At 38.2% G+C, this 20283-nt stretch overlaps 3 protein-coding genes across 3 annotated transcripts; 1 reads left to right on the top strand and 2 right to left on the bottom strand.

Annotated features, from left to right (window-relative positions):
* Window positions 1-3984: 3984 nt before the first annotated feature.
* On the top strand, window positions 3985-5432 carry LOC113338140 (fructokinase-2-like). Its single transcript, XM_026583649.1, has 3 exons — window positions 3985-4232; window positions 4478-5023; window positions 5115-5432. Exons 1-3 carry the CDS (start codon window positions 4056-4058, stop codon window positions 5361-5363), a joined length of 972 nt encoding a protein of 323 aa, XP_026439434.1. The 5' UTR covers window positions 3985-4055; the 3' UTR covers window positions 5364-5432.
* A 3532-nt stretch (window positions 5433-8964) lies between these two features.
* LOC113338100 (aquaporin TIP4-1-like) lies at window positions 8965-10401 on the bottom strand. Its single transcript, XM_026583621.1, has 3 exons — window positions 10022-10401; window positions 9675-9916; window positions 8965-9578 (listed from the first exon to the last, which is right to left on the bottom strand). The coding sequence occupies exons 1-3, from the start codon at window positions 10146-10148 to the stop codon at window positions 9195-9197; spliced, it is 753 nt and encodes a 250-aa protein (XP_026439406.1). The 5' UTR covers window positions 10149-10401; the 3' UTR covers window positions 8965-9194.
* Window positions 10402-13061: 2660 nt separating this feature from the next.
* On the bottom strand, window positions 13062-17030 carry LOC113337756. Its single transcript, XM_026583350.1, has 14 exons — window positions 16923-17030; window positions 16784-16847; window positions 16564-16675; window positions 16221-16423; window positions 15990-16027; window positions 15780-15859; window positions 15286-15353; window positions 14661-14967; window positions 14347-14459; window positions 14205-14270; window positions 14007-14097; window positions 13777-13844; window positions 13629-13666; window positions 13062-13538 (listed from the first exon to the last, which is right to left on the bottom strand). Exons 1-14 carry the CDS (start codon window positions 16952-16954, stop codon window positions 13361-13363), a joined length of 1458 nt encoding a protein of 485 aa, XP_026439135.1. The 5' UTR covers window positions 16955-17030; the 3' UTR covers window positions 13062-13360.
* Window positions 17031-20283: the final 3253 nt, after the last annotated feature.

Genomic DNA, 20283 nt, shown 5'->3' with positions numbered 1-20283 from the left:
GCATCTGCATAACTGGATGGTGATGCAGCTGCATAACTGGATGGTGCAGATGTGTATCCAGTTCTATTAAACTTTCTTCGTTCTCTCATATTTCTGGAAGTAGGGGATGTACAGTTTCCTACTGTATTCCCTGGTTCCTTGCAGTAGTTGCACTGGATTGGGAAGCTTGATCCTTGCTGGATTGTTTGTGTGTTTGAGCTTTGTGATCCACTTTGCACTGATGGCACGGTGCAGTTCTTGGCTAGGTGGCCTGGTTTCTTACAGTTGTAGCACTGGATTTGTGAGAAATCACGATGAGTTTTCTGAGAGTTGAGATGAGTGTTAAAGTTTGCACGTGAATTGACTGCAAACACTGCTGGTATGTCTGGTTTAATTCTTTTCCGAGTTTCTTCAGTGATGAGCAATGCGGCTTCGACAGACGGAAGAGGTGATCGATGGAGGATTGAGGCTCTCACAGTCTCAAAGTCATCTCTTAATGCCATTAAGAGCTGAACTAATCGAGACTCTTCTCTGTAATTTTTCCATAACTCTATATCAGCTGTCCAGTTCGGTTCCATTAGTGCTAACTGGTTCCATTTGATTGACATCTCAGAGTGAAAATCTGAGACATATTGTTCCATATGTTGTTTCATAGATCGAATATCATGTTCTAACTTATAACGTTGAGCAAAGTTTATCTGGGTATACCTTTTTGAGAGAAACTCCCATGCATCTTTGGCAGTCTCAAAGCTTGTAAGTTGCATGCTTATAGATGTTACTACTGTGTTGCTTATCCAGGCTAATATTTTGTGATTATTGATCTCCCAGCTCTCTGCAGTTTCTTCTCCTGTATCTTTTCCTTTGTCAGTGATAACGACTCCGTTTGCAGGCTTCTTAGCTTTGCCGTCAATATATTTCCACATGGCTTTTCCCTTGAGGAAACTTCTCATTAAGAAAGACCAGTGATTGTAGTTTGTTCCATCAAACTTCACAGTAATGGGTTGATAATCTTCACGTGACATGTTGGGATGTGATGAAGAAGATATGACACTAGGGTTTTGAGTTTTATGATTCTGATACTGGTTACTGGTTATCGTTTGTTTGTTGCAGCGGAAACACGGTTTGATTTAGATCTTGACTTGCTCTGATACCATGACAGAATTTGTCATGGTATATTGAATTAAGGTAAAAGGTAAAAACGAATTATACATGTGCCTGGTCTTATATACAAGAACCAGAGATAAAACAGGAAGAAAATAACTTGGTGTACAAGCCAAGTAATGTACAAATATAACAGATATGCTAGAATAACAAATATGGTACATCTGCCTAACAGATTATGCATACTGCATAACAGATATGATACATCTGCATAACAGATTATGCATACTGCATAACAGATTATGCATCTGCATAATATCTCGTAATAAGTTTATCCTGTGGCAAAGAAATATTTATCAATTTTCATGATTGTTGATAGTACCAATGTGATAAATAACATGATTTATAAAGGGGAATGCCAGTATAAACGGGTGGTGATACCAATTAAATGATCCGACGATCAGAATTTGTCAAGTGATTTATTTCGTACCCTTTGCTCGATGAGAAAATGATATCACCCCCGTTAATATTGGTATTCACCTTCATAATTCGTGATAAATAAGGGTAAAAATAAATCTATTATCTTGAAAATTAAAATATGCCTATATAGATGAATAAAGAAAAACTCAAATTACAGTCTAACCTCGATAAATGAATTCCTTCGGGATCTGGAAAAAAACATTCGTTTAGCGAGGTTATTTATTTATTTATCGATAAATGAGTATTTATTCATTTAAAGATTTCTTATTTATTATTAATTGATGTCTCTCTAGTTTATACTATAGAAATGTGATAAACATCGAATACCCTAAAAATTATTGTAACCAGAATGACGCAGTTAAGGATTCAACTACAAATTAAGAAATTATCAAGTCTGTAATAAAGGATGAGAAATTATCCCAAACTAGATGATAATAGTGTCATAACGAATGTGTCGTCAAATGAGGCTTCTCAATCACTAGCCTCCACAAAAAAAAGTTTTTAAAAGAAAAATATTCCAAAAGTGGTGCATGCGTTGCAAAAAAGGACATGATGCATTTTGGTTTAGGTAGAAGGGAAAAACAATCAATTGTAGATGATTTTTTTAAGAAGAAATGACTTCTTATACGAACACTATTGAGTGAATGAAATATTTTAGTCTAGTATGAATACCTTTTTTATGGAACTTAGTGATTATTCACTTTATGTTTTCATGGGGCCTTTAAGGACTCAAAAAAATTTAGTGGCTAATGCATTTAGCGAGGTTATTCGTTTATCCTTTTTCCCGAAATCAGGACCATAGAAAATTATTCATTTAACGATGTTATTCATTAATCGATGATAGGCCGTAAAGTGAGAGAGTAAGTGGTTTCAGAGAAGCATATACAAACGATTTTGTTATCGTGTGGGTAAAAATTGTTGAAAAAGAAACCTTAAATTCTAGGATACGATTTCAATAGGTTTGGGATCGACAATTTTTGAAAAGAGTTACAATGATTTTTAAAGCGTAGAACCGAGAACAAAAATTACATCTCGGTCTCTTATGGATCTATTCATCTCTGGCTGGTTTTATTCATATTTTTTTACATTCATCATGATCATCTATTGGGCACTTATCATTTTTTTTTCTATCACACGACTCACACCTATGTTGCATTACCTATGAGTAGCATATTGAAGTTTTCTATAGAAGGCTACAATTTTGTGGTACTTTAGTCTATTGTTTATTATCCATGATACGAAATTTGCGGGTGCTGTTTTTCATCTGGCTTGGGTGCTCAGTTTAAGATGGCGGAGGAAATTGAGATTGTAAAACCTAGAGTACATTAAAAAAACAAAAAACAAAAACACAAACTAAGGTACGCCCTTGAGGTTGTATACCGCTATTATTTTTCATGTTCTTAATCTATGTTAGGTGTTGTAAGAGTATTGCTCGGTCGAACTAACAAGTGTTTTTATATCAAGCTTGTTTTCAAATTTAGTTGTCAAAACTATGTCTTGACTCGGTCTACCATAAAGGTAATTGAATAACGAGCCAGTCATCACTTGCGTTCTACCGTTCGAAGGCGAAGATCAACCGAAGCTTTTGGAGAACCTCATGTACATAAGGTAAGTGAAGACTGGACCATCTATTTCTCAAGTTATATTCACATTTCTATCCTTAAGACGATTGTCGCATAACTAATTAGTCTATCTTGCATAGACAAGAATTTCGAGTTGAGAATTAATTACTTAGTTTACGAATTTCTCGAAATATGATGACTAAGTCTAATGAACATTTGTTCATACTTGATCAAATTTCTGTGGAGAACAATTTATTGTTCGGAACCGTATCATGATTCAAGTTTATCATTCGAAAATAGTCTGGAACCATATCATGATTCAATTATTTAGCTTATTATTTTAGGTGATTTCTGAAAGGACCAAACAGACTTGGAACCACCTAAAAAAAAGTATCAAACGATATTTTCCTCCAAAAAAATTCAGTATGCCTCAAAACAGGTTCTTGAAATAACCGTGTTGCCCACAAGCCCATCTAATTTGGAGTAGTGCCCGAGAAATGACATTCATTGTCCCGGCCCAATGGCTAGGTTTTTTCAGATCTTGGTCGTTTAGGCCCAATATATATCGGTAAGAGTATCTTATCCGGTGTGCTATGAGATTCCATACCCTACGACCTGACTTCGTGCACACTCCAATGTTTCCTTGACCGGTCGATAATTACTTAACCAACGAGAAAATCAGATTAACACAAAGATCTCGATTTGATTATCCAAAACTGGATAATATACTAATCCGTATTTGGATAACTCTCTAAAGGTTTCTCAGTAACAACTCGGGAATCTCTCAATATCTCTACCTCCATATATTCCTATAAATACACCCCCTAAACCCCGTTCTCTCGAAATCAATATCAATTCCTTAATCACTTTCTTTACAATTTTTCTTCATCGCTCTCTAGGCTCTAGCTATTATTTTATATCAAACTTTCGAAGATGTCTTCATCAGCAGAGATCGTGTCTTTCGGTGAGATGTTGATTGATTTCGTGCCTAATGTTTCTGGTGTATCACTAGCTGAATCAGCTGGTTTCATCAAGGCTCCCGGTGGTGCTCCTGCCAATGTTGCTTGTGCTGTTAGTAAACTCGGCGCTTCTTGTGCTTTCATCGGCAAGGTTTGCTTCCTAACCCTATCTTTCTCTTGATCTCAGTGTAGTTCTCTGGATCCGTTTATCCTTCTACTGTTTTTTTTTTCTTGATCAGTTTCTTTTCTTCGATAGAAAACCATGCATATATTTTGTCGGCTTTTGAGTTGACCTGATTGACTTTGACCCGATTGTCAAAGCTCAGATGTGTGGACTTCTATTTCATGATCTAATTAAGTACTTTTTGGGATTAATATATTTTTGGTGAATTACAGTTTGGAGAAGATGAGTTTGGACATATGTTGGTTGACATATTGAAGAAGAACGGAGTGAACACTGATGGTGTTTGTTTCGACAAGGATGCAAGAACTGCATTAGCTTTCGTAACATTGAAGGCAGATGGAGAAAGGGAGTTTATGTTTTACAGAAACCCTAGTGCCGACATGTTGCTCAAAGAATCTGAGCTTAACATGGATTTGATCAAGAAAGCCAAGATATTTCACTATGGTTCTATTAGTTTGATCACTGAACCTTGTCGTTCCGCTCACATGGCTGCAATGAAAGCTGCCAAGGAAGCTGGTGCATTACTTTCTTACGATCCTAACGTGAGGTTGCCTCTCTGGTCTTCTGCGGAAGCTGCTCGTGAAGGTATCAATAGCATCTGGACATATGCAGATGTTATCAAGGTTAGTGATGGTGAGGTAGAATTCCTAACCCAAGGGGATGCGACAGACGAGAAGAATGTTTTGTCACTTTGGCATGATGGTTTGAAGTTGCTAATGGTAACCGATGGGGATAAGGGTTGTAGATACTTCACCAAGGTAATTCGCGCACGCACTCGAAGGTCGTTTAAATTTGGTTTTTGAGAGTTATTTGTTGGTATTTATATTTGTTGTAATATGTTTGAAACAGAACTTCAAAGGAGCTGTGAAGGGATTTGCGGTGAACACAGTGGACACTACTGGAGCTGGTGATGCTTTTGTTGGTTCATTCCTTTGTTCTGCTGCCAAAGATTCTTCGATTTTCGAGGATGAAAATAAACTGAGGGAAGCACTTACAAGGGCCAACGCTTGTGGAGCAATTTGCACAACTGTGAAAGGAGCCATTCCAGCACTCCCGGATCTTGCCGCTGCACAGAAGCTCATCTCTAGCTCTCACTAGACGAATGCCGCTGCACATAAGCTCATCTCGGAATTTCACTAGGAGAATCAACTTTCATTTTCTTTTAGATGCCACATTCTTTTAGATATCTTTGTTTATATTCGTTTATTTTTATGAAAATTTGGATAATTTATCTAGTTTATTTTGGTATTATTACGATGCACTCATCAAACTTTTCATCATTCTCTTTTTCGGAATCATAAATAAACCAAAAGACTTACTTACCGGATACTATTGCATAACAAGTTCAAGTTCGCATCTATAATACATAACAGGTCTAGGCTAAGTTAGCCTAGACAACTAACGGTTCAGATTAAATCTTTTAATATAATCCAACAGCTCACGGTTAAAGCTAGAGCATGTGCTCTTAAAGGTCACAAGTGTGTCGTTCAATCATTAATTGTTGGGCTTTTCGGTTCTTATCGACTGTGTAAGACGACGACCTATGCGTCCCAGACCTAGGAAAAATACCAGCCGCATACATTTCAACCATTTTTGATATGAATAAACTCTTAGGTTCCTAGGAGATAAGATATGGTTCGATATCCCAAATATGTAAGTTCGATTTAATATGAATAAACTCCAACATTCACGGGAAAAAAAACCATTTTTGATTTTCCCTAGCTACAATCATAATTTGCGGATGTATGTAGGGTTGCACATGGGTTGGTTTGGATCGGTTTTGACCTCACCCACCATCCAACCCACTGATGGCGGGTAACAGAAGTTGTCACCCGTAACCGATCCAACATCACAATGGGTCGGTTTTCACCCGACCCACACTACGACGGGTTTTGGTCGGGTTGGTGGCGGGTTACCCACCCATAAAATAAAATGAACATTACATATTTACAGTAATACAGTTACTGACAAAGTGTTTACATAATAAAAATCCAGAGAAATAAGAAGTTGATGCAAAGTTGCAAACTCCAAAGTGATAAAGCTAACAATAACAAGAACAAAGTTCAATTTTTCAAAGCTCAAAAGACAAAAGAGTGCATTAATATTGAGTATCGCCTACTATACTAAAGCCTAAGATCATATAAAGCGACCAGCAGAAAAGATATGGATGTTTTACCTCCGAATGCGCTGAAAGCCTGAAATAAAACGAAGTATGTAAATTAGTTACAATAACAAAGATGAAACAGACAAACAATGAACTCAGAAAGATCAATCTACTGACGATGACCCTTGGCGTCATTACCTTGTCTAAGCCAATAGGAATCAGTCATCTATGACGATGGAAGAAGCATCAAGGTCACCAAATAGCTCTGCATCCATTGTGACAAGCAAACACCCACATTGTACGGATGATTTACAGAACATCAACAAACTCAAATATCATTTCATATTTCCAATAAAGTATACGAAACATACTATGAGACAGTTCCCCTTCACCAACAAGAGAATCAAACTTCATTCATAATAAAGTCAGAACTAGTGAAGCTATCGATATTACGTGATCAACACAACTTCGAAAGTTAACAGGACCAACATCAAAAGATAAACAACAAAGCTGAATTACTTGTAAACTAAAGTGTGTGGCCAAGTTGTGGCTTTATTGCTGTCTTCAAGACTCAAACTTAGAAACCACATCAACCTAAAGTAATCAAAGACATGCCAACACCATCAAAGCCAATGCAGAGGAAACAACAACAATTTATGGAAACCCATATCTTTGGCATCATCAACAACAACACTAGCTCATTCAATACTAGTTATAACAACTAAATACAGAGACAAAATCAAACCAATCTTGAAAGCATGCTAACTGAATCATTGTTGATGATTGACCTATGTCTGTTTCAGCAGACAAAGTAATCAATGAACCTTTGTTTTTCAAATCCAAGACTTTCGGTTCCTCATTTCTAATCAATGAACCATGCGCACATGAGCTATCACACGAATATTTTCATATCTGTAACAAAAAAATATATCAATGAATCAAATAAGAGACTGAAATTGAAATCCACCAGTACCCTAATTGAAATAAAAAATAAGTAATTCATCACACCGTAATTGAAATCACCAGTATAAGCACTCAGATTACATAAAGCAGATAAACCCCAAACTGAAATTAAAAAACAACACCCTAAACAGATAAACCCTAAATTGAAAATCACAAGAAATCACATAATCAAAAAATTACAAGTTTACAGCGGTTCCTAGTCTTACCTTCCGTTATTGGTTTGCTGCTGGTGATGCCGGTGATCCACAAAGCGAATCTGATTTGAAAGATGAGAAGGGTTTCGTGAAAAATGGAGTCTGACTGTCTGAGAAGGAGAGAAGAGGCGGAAGAGAAGGGTTTCGTGAAAAATGCGATTAGGTTAGGTCTTTTATTTCATCTCTTCAACGACTGCGATTTATTCTATGTTAGAATTAGATAATCTAAGGGTCAGGAATAGTTTTGGGCGGGTGGGTGGGTCGTCTCGGGTGACGGAAGTTTCTACCCGCAACTGACCCAACATACGGTGGGTTCTCACGTGCCTCACCCATAGTCGACCCATGCCTAGGTGGGTTGAATCGGGTGCGGGTATTTTTCGGCGAGTGCGGGTTGGGTCGGTTATGTGCAGCACTAGATGTATGTATCTAAAACCCTGTCGCATCTACCAATTGAAGGGAAATATGCAGCCATTGATGTAACGTGAAGGCTCAATTGTGCGACTATTAAGGTTTAAACTTTAAAGTATGTGTTGACATTATTAATCCCACATTGTTGGGAAATCTAAGATCATGCAGTTTATAATCGTTTAGGGCCTCTCCACTCATTGCCAATTGGTTTTGAATTGGATGCCCGCAGACTTTAACAGTAGGACTGTTGCAACTTCTTTTTCCTTTTGAATGCGAGTTTATATTAAAAAGAAGAAAAAAGTACAAACAATATACAAAATGTACACTGAAGTGGCTTCAACTTGCAACATAAGGGCAGGAAGAAGACGAGGAATACTGAACAAAGCAAAAAAAGAACAAGGGATGAAAACTTTAAGTCAAGGTGGGTTCCAATTGAAAAGACTATCCCAACTGAATACCCAATTGTCGAAAGAATGAGCCACGTGTGGATAATTGACTTTGCACCAGCTATAAATAAGAGCTTTGATGTTGCATGCTACGGCATGAATCGATTCTGACTTTTGGGAAAAAACTCGACTATTTCTTTCCTTCCATAAACATGCCGGAGTCATGAACTTCCATATTCTACCCCTGAGCCTTGAAATCTAACAGCATTCCACTTTTTTAACAGAAAGAGAATAGAAGTAGGTTGTTTATGCCAAATCCAACCATCCACCTTAGGAATAATCTCTGCCCATACCAAGACGGAGAAAGGACATGTGAGGAATAGATGTTCGGCTGTTTCATCATCAGTGCATCTTTAAAAAAATCAGCAAATAGAAATGCCCTACTGGGCCAACACCATAATAAGGGAAACATATACAAATAGATTTTTTGAGGAGAGTTAGACCCCGTCTGACAATAAACGAAACTTCAATTTTTGGTGTACAAGTCTTCATTGGATCTGTAACAACCTCCCATTTTTAAATTAACATTTCAATGGTTATAATTAATCTGATGCAATAGCGTATCAAATGGAATACAGGTTACGTGTGTGTAAAATTGAATATAATTGGAAGATAAAAGATGAAAGAACCGGGTTGTTTTGATTTGTGGGCTACATATTGTGCGGGAAAATAGTTCTTTCAATACGAGCATCAACTAGAACGCGTATCTATTCCCGTGCCGGGTTGAGCGCTAGTTACATTACAAATTTGGAAATACAAACCAAAAGAAGACTTGACGGATACTATTGCAAAACAAGTTCGCACTTACACATGATCAATTGAGTAAACTTTGTTCCTCATCAGTTGGTTCTGGAGCATTTCTAAAGATGAAAAAGTTCTCGTAGAAATAACCGGCAAGAGGTCCTCCGATCAAAGGTCCAACCCAGTAGACCCAATGATTAGTCCAGTTTCCACTCACTAGAGCAGGTCCAAATGACCTTGCAGGGTTCATTGAGGCACCGGAAAACGGACCACCGGCTATGATGTTTGCACCGACTACAAACCCAGTTAGAATGGGACCTAGCCCATCTATAGGACCTTTCTTAGGGTCAACCAGTGTTGCGTAAACTGTGAACAGCAGAGAGAATGTGAGAACGATTTCCCATACCACTCCTTGTAGGGAATCTACGCCGGCTGCAAGTGTATGAGCTGGAGTCTCCTGCAAGACGAAATCAAGATCAAAACTATTTTTAAGGTTTAAGGATGAGAAAATGATTAGCAAATTGAAACCTCGCTAGAGAGACATGCGCCTTACCAATCCACCGGTAAGGTACTTGAGAAGAACACAAGCTAACGCAGAGGCTAATAATTGATCGATAATATAAAGGATGGACCTAAAAATGGTGATATGTCCACCGGCAGCAAGACCAAGGGTGACAGCAGGGTTAAGATGACCACCAGAGGTTCGTAGACCAGCGGAGATCATAACTCCGACTACTAATGCATGAGTCATAGCCACCACAAACAGGCCAACTAGTGAATCCCCAAGCAACTTACCTGAAACAAACAAAAATGAGAGAAATATCAGTTTCTTGATACAATTTCTAGAGAAACTCTAAAAGATTGCTAGAAGAAAATGGAATTAGAATTGTAAATTATTACCAGCAGTCATGGCAGATCCAACACCAGCGAAGACGAAGAGGAAAGTACATACAAACTCTGCAACCAAAGCTCGCAAGCAATCTGGCTGTGCGGCCTCTCGAGGGCATCCCAAAGCTACCTTTCCCATTTTTTGATCACTCAAATAATGTGGATCAAGAACTTAAGATAGAATAGATAAAAGTTACTAACGGAAGTTGTTTTGTTTAGAGTTGAGTAATGTCAGGTATTTATATACATCAAAAGATTCCTGCATCCATTCACAAAACCTATGCCTAGTTAAAGTAAGGACAAGAATAATGTCTACAAGGTGCAACCAATAGCCTAACAATAACAATTAAATTAATTCGTCTTCCATCTTAATTTTGCAATCACAATAATTTCCAAAAAAAAAGAAACCTATATATATTTATTTATATATACTGGAGTTCTACATGGTGAGATTATTAGTTTCACATTACATTGTTTGGCAATTTAAGATTCTGCAGTTTATAATTTTTTAGGGTCTCTCCACTCATAGCTAATTGGTTTTGAGTTGGATGCTCGTATTCTAACACGGTATCGGAGCAGGCTATTTGTGTCGAGTCATTTGGCTGCACCTTTATTCCGCGTCACCCGATTTATTATTGTCCACGTGTTAGACCCAACGAGGCTACACGTGAGGGGGCGCGTTGAGATTATTAGTCTCACATTGTTGGGCAATCTGAGATCCTGCGACTTATAACCCTTCAGGGTCTCTCCACTCATAGCCAGTTGGTTTTGAGTTGGATGCCCGTATTCTAACACTACACATAGTCGGAAATGAAATTTCAAAGTAAAAGGGCAATGCTGCAGTGGTTTGTTGGTAGAGGTGTAAATTGGGACGGGCCAGCACGTTTAAGGCACAGCACAGCACGTTAAAATTCGAGCACAGCACGACACAACACGTGACCGGCCCAACACGGGCACAACACGTTTGTTTAATGTGATGTGTTGTGCCAGAAAAATAGGCACACCGGCACAGCACAACACGTGGCACTGCACAGCACAACACAGCACGCGAAGAAAACACGCCACGTCATGCGTAAAATACTACATAATACATCACATTTGATGCATATTTCACAAAAAAATCATTGTTTTAGCCAATTTATGACATTTTATTTTCGTTATGCTAATTTATTTTAATAACAATACATGTACTAACTAAAATATCTCAAAAATATTTATTTTGGAGAACATAAAATAAGTGTGCTAACACAACCCAACACGGCACAACACGTTTATTTTTCTGGCACAGCACAGTACGGCACGCCATTTAGCACAACACAGTACAGCACAACACATCTGAATCTCTGGCACAGCCCAGCACACAACACGTGACTCCGTGGACGGGGCTGTGCCGGGCCGGTACGTTTTACACCTCTATCTGTTGGTATGTGGGAAATTCTTGTCTTCTATGATCCATTCCATCTTTACTTTAATGGTTTATTAGCTCATCAATGCACTAACAACACATTATTGTTCCCACTTCCCACTGCCCATGGGAGGAAGTACAAGAGGGTTGTGATTTGTGCATAGTACATTGAATAGTTGTGGCTGACATATCTTAGTATTAAAGAATGTAAATAGGTGGTGTTAATGACAGTGAAGCCACATGAGAATACACGGAGATAATTTTTTTTATTTGCTCTTTTAGTCCGACTCTTCAACTTCTGTCTAATCATGTTCTACTCATTTAAGAAATGGAAACTCAGCGTTTTGACTCTCATCTTTGGGGTTGGAATAGGTACAGTTAGAGCCTGTAGCCATAAGTTTTCACATAGTGACAGTATTTGCATTTTCCCGTTTGCCTCATCAAATGAATCTGACCAGTCTCGGTAGATGTTAGTGACACATAGTGGTGTAAAATGTTGGGGTATATAAGCCGGGGCTCCCTAGCATTTCCGCTAATAAACATTCGACTTTGTTACGTTAATTGTTACACGGCCGTTCCCTGAGTTGGCTGAATCAGGGGTTACTTTCTAACCACACATTTTCTGGCAGAAATTCGAGGCGAGTCCGTAAGAAAGAAAAACACCAAATTAAATTGCATTATTGCACTGGGATTCAGAAAGTAAGCCTAGTTTGATCATGATTTCTTCTAGGTTTAGGGAGTGAGGGTCCAGAGACCTTAGGGAATCTCATCATGTTGTCTTCATCATTTAACATGCTGCAGAGATGATCAAATAAGGTCAATTTTGAGACGTGGCTATGCAATTGTCACACATCTCGTCAATCCTTTTTCCTCAAGGGGCCTGAGTTTCACTGCCTGTCATATCAGCATGTTTTAGGGCCCTGTTGTCTTGTACACTCTCAGTAGCTATTGTCTTCATTTAAGACGTTAAAATTAAGAAAGGTGAAAGAGCGAACGGGCCAAATTATCAACTATAAAAGAGGCTACAAAACTGGCCAATCAACCGCTCAGAATGCAAGGAACATTCAATAATAAGTTGAAAGTCAGCAAAACAGGAAATTCAACAATAACAGACGCTACCAACGCTACCAAACTGAAATAGCATAACGGGTTGCACTTCCATTACTTTTTTACCTCTCCATTTTCACACTGCTCTTCAAGAAAGTCTCACTTACCAAAACAACATTTATAACCTTGCGAGTCATCGTCAATTGACACCACTAAAATCGAAATTCACTAAATTATAAGAATCGCAGTTTTAACTATTAACCCAACTGTGAGCCTAACCGGAAAAAATAGTATATTGTGTACAAGACTAGCATAATAGGACACTGAACCAAACCAGATAACACAACTGTTAGTTGCCTACTTTGTGAAGCTGGTGATACCGTAATACTAATGACTGTTCTATATACAATGGTAACTTATAATCAGACAGCAATCTCTCTCGAAAAAAAAAAACAATACTGTTGGAGAAGAATAATTAGAAATGTTCTGAAGTTGACTTTCATGAAAAACACGACAGACTTGCATAGGAAAAAGATAAGCATTTCTTTTCTTGATGCATGTATACAAGAATCATTCAATCTCAATCATCCCCGCCCATCATTTTAAAAAGATAAAGAAAAAATTATTGGTTACTACTATGCATGTACACCTCACACTATGAGCTCGAGTTACAATAATACAGTACTTAGACGTACCATAACTCGATAGTTTTTAAAGTTAAAATCATGTATCTGAGTATCAAGCATTATATAAACACTGAAAGAGTCAAACTAGGAAACAAATACAGAATTAAAAATACCGAAGCACCCTGAACTAGTTGTACATGTAAAAATAAATGTGTTCTTTTGCTGGGAGCACAGCAAATTTTGGACGACCCCAATGACATAGAATCGATCAACTTACTTGTTTTGAGGAAATGGAAATGACCCACAGCGATGATAATATCCATCATCGTCGAAGCAAAACCTCTGAGAAAGATGTGCTTCACGAATCAGATACTCTCCCCATTCCTCCGAGCCGTACTTTTTCATGACTTCCCGAGCATCAAATGTATCAACGCTCCTTGTCTTATACTTCCTGAACAATCAATTTGCATTTCCAGATTTTGAGCACCACTGATAAGGGACTAGACAACAGTATAAGAAAAGATTAAGATTGGTAAATCACCTTTTCCTGTGCCGAGCATTCATCACAGTGGCATGCAACTGAAATTCAGAAGAAAAACATGTACCATCAAACTAAAGACTTTAAGATTTTGGAATAAAAAATCCCTTGGTCTAAAGAAACAAGCTTGGATGAGAGAAATGACATTTACCTTTAATGTTTGTCCAACATCCTTCTCAAGAATTAGACCAGCTTCAACATAAGCATCAATAATGATTTCTGGAAAGTTCAAGAAAATCAAGAAAAGATGATACGAAGAAAAAATGTTAATTTTCGACATTTAAACAACAGACAGAGAAGATACAGTATTCTTCATTCTTGTGAGAACTTCCAAGTGCAATATATAAGATAAGAAATAATTTCAAGAAACAATTTGGATACGACATGCACGTAACAGTCGACCCTCGCCACCAATTTCTTCTACTGGAATATATAGAATTTTTGCCTTTAACAGGGAACCTCTCATGTTCTCCTGGGGAAACAAACAGAATTAGGTATGCAAAACGCATTGCACTAAGTAATGAGTAAAAATTAAAAAAAAAAAAAGATCAATTGGGCTAGAGCTGAGAAAAATCTTACAAGCCCTTTCAGCCTTATGGAAAGAGGTCGGTTGTCCAAAGCATCAATTACTTTAGAGGAAACTCTCTGCACGTAGAGGATAAATCATGCATTGTTAAACAGTCCATTATAAGCAAGTCCATTTGCTCCAGAAAAAGTTTACCTGCAAGACCTCAGCAGCCGCAGCAACTCGTTCCTTGTTCCACAACTTTAGCATGAGTACGGTCAAGTGAAATGTGCTTGGTTTAATGAATATAGATTTTTCTATCCCCAATTCTGTATATATACAATAATGAGATGTTGGTAAAAGATAACACTCGAAAGAGGCAAATGAGTAAAAAATATTTGTCACAGTGACACTAGAATGAACACTACCGAGATTCAACTCATATAATAGGCAATTGATAAACGATGTCCTTAACTAATCACCAACTGTGTCAAAATATTATAGTAGCATCCAAGTAATGGTGAACTTACCAGGTAAGCTAGACAACTTAGATTTTTTCGGTGTATTGTTATTTACATCCACCGCAACATTTTCAATCTTGTCTTCAACTTTAAGTTCAACTGCAACCTCCTTTCCTACACTTAACCTGCTATCATCGGCTTCTCCATCATCTGGAGACTCTCCATCAGATTCACTGGCCAAATTCCCATCTTTGGTAGAATCACCACTTTCGAGTATGGAGCTCTGGAAGTTGACAAGCTTGTCTACCAACTCAGGGTGGATAGCCAATGGAAGAGATATGAAATGGGAGTAATCAAGAAATGGGCTGTTAACTGCCTGCAATTAGAAGGAACAAGATAATGCAATTAATTACAAACAATTAACGAATAAAACAGTGGTAGACACGCTAAAGCGAGCACAGAAAACAATTTATACACAATGCGCTTAGTTTTGTAGTTATGCTAGTTGGGCAAGAAGCAGCTAAGGATCAAGCACATGAAAAGAGAGTTGCTTAAAATGCAGCAATGCAAATTAGGCGAGTCAATGTTGATGTAGAGTTAGGCCTTCTAACACAAAGTAGGACCTCGTTGTCTATTCAGCATTTCGAGAATCTAATGGAGTTAATAAGTCATCAAGATAAACAGAGAAATTCACCTTCTCAAGTACTGTTTGTATTTTCTTTGAAGCTTTAGTTACACATTCCATGGAATCACCTTCGATAACTGCAAAAAGAAACATGAGTCAGACATTTCCTCTGAAGCACGAGGTCATGTAGTATTATAGAGGATTTTGTATATGCGGTAGAAAGATCCACACGTTATATCCTACTACTTACTCAGAAAGAGTGAACAATATCTGAAAAGTACACTTATTTAGAACTTCCATGCAAAAACAATGCATGGATACCAACCATGAAAACTATGAATACTGACCATCATGAACAAAAATGTACAGACAACAATGGACATGTAAATCCAACAACATATACTCCTGACTTTTTGCAATGAATTGCCAACCACATATGCAACTTCTAGTCGCTGCCACACTGTGGCACTGAGGTCAAAGAAAACATAGTAGAGTTTAATCTTAGGTTACAGAAACAAGCTAACAAACTGTGAACAGTAATCATTTTGGCTCCAGAAACTTACCGATGGAATCCTCCTCCTTAGAAGGAGGAAAAACTATTTTTACACCCATCCCTCCCTCAATTTCTCTCTGGAGAGATCCTCTGCAACAAAATTATGTGTTAGAAAAGAACCACATGCATAAAGCCAATAACATGTCTACTATTAGTAGACATGAAAATAAAACAGTCAAATTTAGGGGGTGCAAAAAGAAACTCAAGATAAAAGTAGTACCCTTTTCCTTTAACAAAACGCCTCAGGGAAGCAGCTACCTAGGCAAAAGACCCACAAAATGAGCGTCATACCCATTAATAACATAATTGAGAACCAACAGTACAGGCTTATCATAAAAACGTTAAACCACTTTATACGAAATGCTAAAAACACAATAAGCATTCATTAAGATATCATGTCAATTTAAAATCTAAAATTTAAGATAAAATATCCATATTAAGATGAAATTACCTTCATTGACATTGAGCATTTTGCCGACCCCACTTCTCCAATAGCTGATCCATCCGAACTTACTAATCGGACCGACCCGGATACGGTTTTACCACTATCCTTACAATCCAGAACACTAGAAACAGAATTACTAGTACCAACTACTCCAACATTCTCCATGTGTTCATTTTCAGATTGAGCAGTAACACCCTTTGTCGAGCATCCTATAAAGTATAATTCCAAAAGAAATGCACTTAGGGTAGCAATACACAAATTCCAAACATACAAAAACCCTAGATAAACCCTAATTTCATACTCAACACATCAAAATTCACAATTAGAATCCATAACAAATGAAACCAACCTTCAATAGAAGTAACAGCTTGAGTAGAAACTGGTTTCCAGAAAGCTTTTTGCTTATTTTTACAATCCATACTAATTCTTTCAAAACTTACACCATGATACTGATTGTAACCCTAAACCCACAATTATATCAAGTTAATTACTAACACAAAACATTTTAACGAACCCATTAATCCAAAATTTAAATCAAAAACAAAAAGAAGGAAAGAAGAGTTATAAACCTTATAGAAGATGATGGGTTTAGATTGAACATAGGAATTTGCAAGTTTATAAACCCGATCAACTCTGCAATATAAGATGAGTTAACCCCAAGAACACAAAAATGAAAATGATTTGTGAGGAAGAGGAGAAGAACACCACCTGGAGAAAGACCTGCAAGCATTAGCGAACATCTGTTCTCACTTTGTCTTCTTCTTCTCCGAATCAATCTTCGTTTTACCGTAATAAACAATTGGTAGATATTGGGCGGCCCGGCTACGATGTGGTCGGGCCACATACTCAAAATATGTAGTCTTTTTTTTTTCTTGATACGTATATAGGGCTGCACATAACCGACTCGACCCGCCGACCCGACTCACACCCGTCAAAAATACCCGTACCCGAACCGACCCACCTAAGTATGGGTCGACTATGGGTGAGGCACGTGAAAACCCACCGTCTGTTGGGTCGGTTGCGGGTAGGAACTTCCTTCACCCGAACCGACCCACCAACCCGCCCAATATTCCCTAGCATGCTAGCCCTTAGATTTTCTATCCTAGAATGAATCTCAGCCATTGGATTGAAAAAATAAAATACCTAACCCTAACTAAGCATCGCACTCGCAACCCACACCTATCACTTCGGCCTCTTCTTCTCTCCTTCTCAGAAACAGAGTCACGGAGACTCTTCTTCCCTAAATTGATTAATGGCTGCTTCATCAGCTGATCAGCATGCCTCGTCGGAAATGGTTTATCTACCCCTAGTAGTAAATTAGGTGTTAACAAAGAAGTTTATGGAAAATGTTTGTCTCCTTCATTTTTAAGTAACTTTAATTTTCTACACTTGAATTCTGTAATTCTTCATGAATCATGATACAAGTAATTTGCAAGTTATGACGGGTAACCCACCACCCGACCCGACCCAACCCAACCCGCCTTATTGTGGGTCGGGTGAAAAGCGACCCATTGTTATGGTGGGTCGGTTGCGGGTGAAAAGTTCAATTACCCACCAGCAGTGGGTCGGGTGGTGGGTGAGGCCAAACCCGACCCAACCCGACCCATGTGCAGCCCTATACGTATATAAACTTAAACCCTGCCCCTTCCAAATCCCCGTCAAAAATTCACATTTTGAGGGGAAAAAAAGGAAGTTAACCAAAAAAAAGTTAGTTAAATACTATTCTAAGAAAACTGTTTTGAACTTTATCTTTTACTTTATATACGTGTCAAAAAAGAAAAGGGGTCACATACTTTGAGTATGTGGCCCGACCACATCGTAACCGCACCGGATGTTGGGGTAAAGGGGCACTAACCGCGGACAAGTGAATTTTACACTCATAGATAGCGTATTCCAAGAAGTGCCTCCGTTTTTTACGGTAGAAGTTAATCCAGAAAAAAAATTGTTAGAGGGAGAGCAAAAACGGATTTGAGGAGTGCGAAAATCAGTATTAATTCGCTAAGGACAATTCCTATGGTAATGGCCAAATCCATTTTTTTGTTGAGCCAGGTGGATGGCCAAACTGGCTTTTCCACTATGATAAAGCACTAGGCGGTTTATCATCAACCGTCCGTGCTTGAGACACACGCTGGCGTAGGTAGGAAAAGCGCATGCGTTGAAACTATAAACTCTGGCGTTGAAAATACAATCTCTGGCGTTGGTCCTATCAACGCGGGCGTGAGAAACAAAATCGCCAACGTTCATATCTCTAACGACCATAATTCCAACGTCTATATTTGCGAAACTATAAATTCCTTCAACTGGTTTCATTTTCAGTCACACCACTACTATTTCCTTCTTCTAAAACTCTTCTAAACCAAGAAAATTTTGATAAAATATGAGCAACTTATTAAGAAAAGCGGTGAATAGTCTAAAGAAGAAAGGAGATCGAAGAAATGAACCGGCACCGCAGCCTGCCACATGTGTAGATTTTTCCCAAAATCGGGAAGCAGAGTTTGATGCGCCGAGTGTTGTTGTTAGTCCATCATTAGTCCAAGGTCATGTGTCGGGGCATCAAAATCGGTCTGAGGATTATTTTAGAATGAGAGGTGGATTTTCAGACTTAAAGGCTATTTATGAAGTTTTACCCCCTCAAGTCCGAGAAAGGGTTGACAGATATCCCTGGCATACGCTTTATAGTGTGAAGCCTAGAAGACACAACAACAGAATTCCGAAAACAATGGTAGAAAGGTGGTGGGCGACGACGCACACATTCCATTTTTTGGATTTTGAAATTGGTAAGCTTGTTTAACTTAACTTAAATTACATTTTTTAAATAATTATTAAATAATCAAAAGAATTAATCATAGTTGATATTATACTTGTAATAGGAATTACGCCACTTGATTTGTATTTCATTTGTGGGATCCCAAGTGGAACAAGAGAGCCGCCATCATTCAACCAAGATGAATGGATATCAAATAGTAAATGGGAGACGCTTTTTCGCTCATTTGTAGATTCAGAAATACCTGAAGATTATAAACAATTGAAAGGAGGTGGGATTAAATGTTCAGCGTTGAAGTATTTCCTTAACCAACCCACAAACCGAGAACATGTAGATGAATACCCTGAACTCGAAAGGATGTTTATCTTATGGGTACTGGGTCAGATATTCTTTCCAAACTCAACTTTTGTTTCTCGTGTTGGTTGGCTTCAAGCGTTAGAAGATCTTGACAAAGCACCAGATTATGACTGGGGATCTGCAATTTTAGCAGGATTGTACTGTGGGCTGGATTATGCGTCTATGAGCGGAGATAACTTCACTGGTTTCTGGGGCATCATAGAGGTAAATATCAAAATTGTTATTTTAAAATTTAAATAATTTCTATGAGCAAATGTAGATTAAGTCAAAATACTAAAATTATGGAGTAATTTGCAGTATTGGTGACATACCTACTTCCGTGTTAGTAAACCAATCCTTAAAGACGATACCCAAAGATTTCCAATGCTGGATATGTACATCTCGACCAACTTAGAGAAGGGCACTGGTAGCGACATCTCGGGTTCCAGTTTTGTTCCGAGGTTTCATCGGATGACTCGGAGCCACAACAACGTCGTTGTTCACCCTTACATTGATTTTCCTCAGTATGGTGCTAATGTTGGACAACATATTATTGATTATTCTCTGCGTAGAGTTGTTTTTTATACTACACAATTGGATAGACGGGTTTGGTACCTGGGAGAAAGACTAAAGTACCAAATGCAAGGTATATATGCAATTAACCCGCCACAACAGATGGAAACCTTTGGATCAGATTTTGAACGGCTGAGAAGAACCAATTGGGAGAGGTATGGACTAAACACACAGAGGGATATTAGTGAAGCGGAGTATTTCAAATAGTACGAGTCAATTGCGAATCCTGTAATTGGGACAAAGAACATGCACATATATGGGTTTCATTTCCTAGGGTTATCACGCATGTCCTATGATGCAAATATCGTTCCTAGCCATCCACCTCCAAAAGAGTGATGCTTTATGACTTACCCCACCACGGGTGCAAGTTCTTCACCATTTTCGTCAAATATGCCC

The sequence above is a fragment of the Papaver somniferum genome, unplaced genomic scaffold, assembly GCF_003573695.1.
Source record: "Papaver somniferum cultivar HN1 unplaced genomic scaffold, ASM357369v1 unplaced-scaffold_18, whole genome shotgun sequence".
Classification (NCBI taxonomy): Eukaryota; Viridiplantae; Streptophyta; class Magnoliopsida; order Ranunculales; family Papaveraceae; genus Papaver; species Papaver somniferum.
The sequence above is the reverse complement of the archived record's forward strand: the minus strand, read 5'-3'. Positions and strand labels throughout refer to the sequence as shown.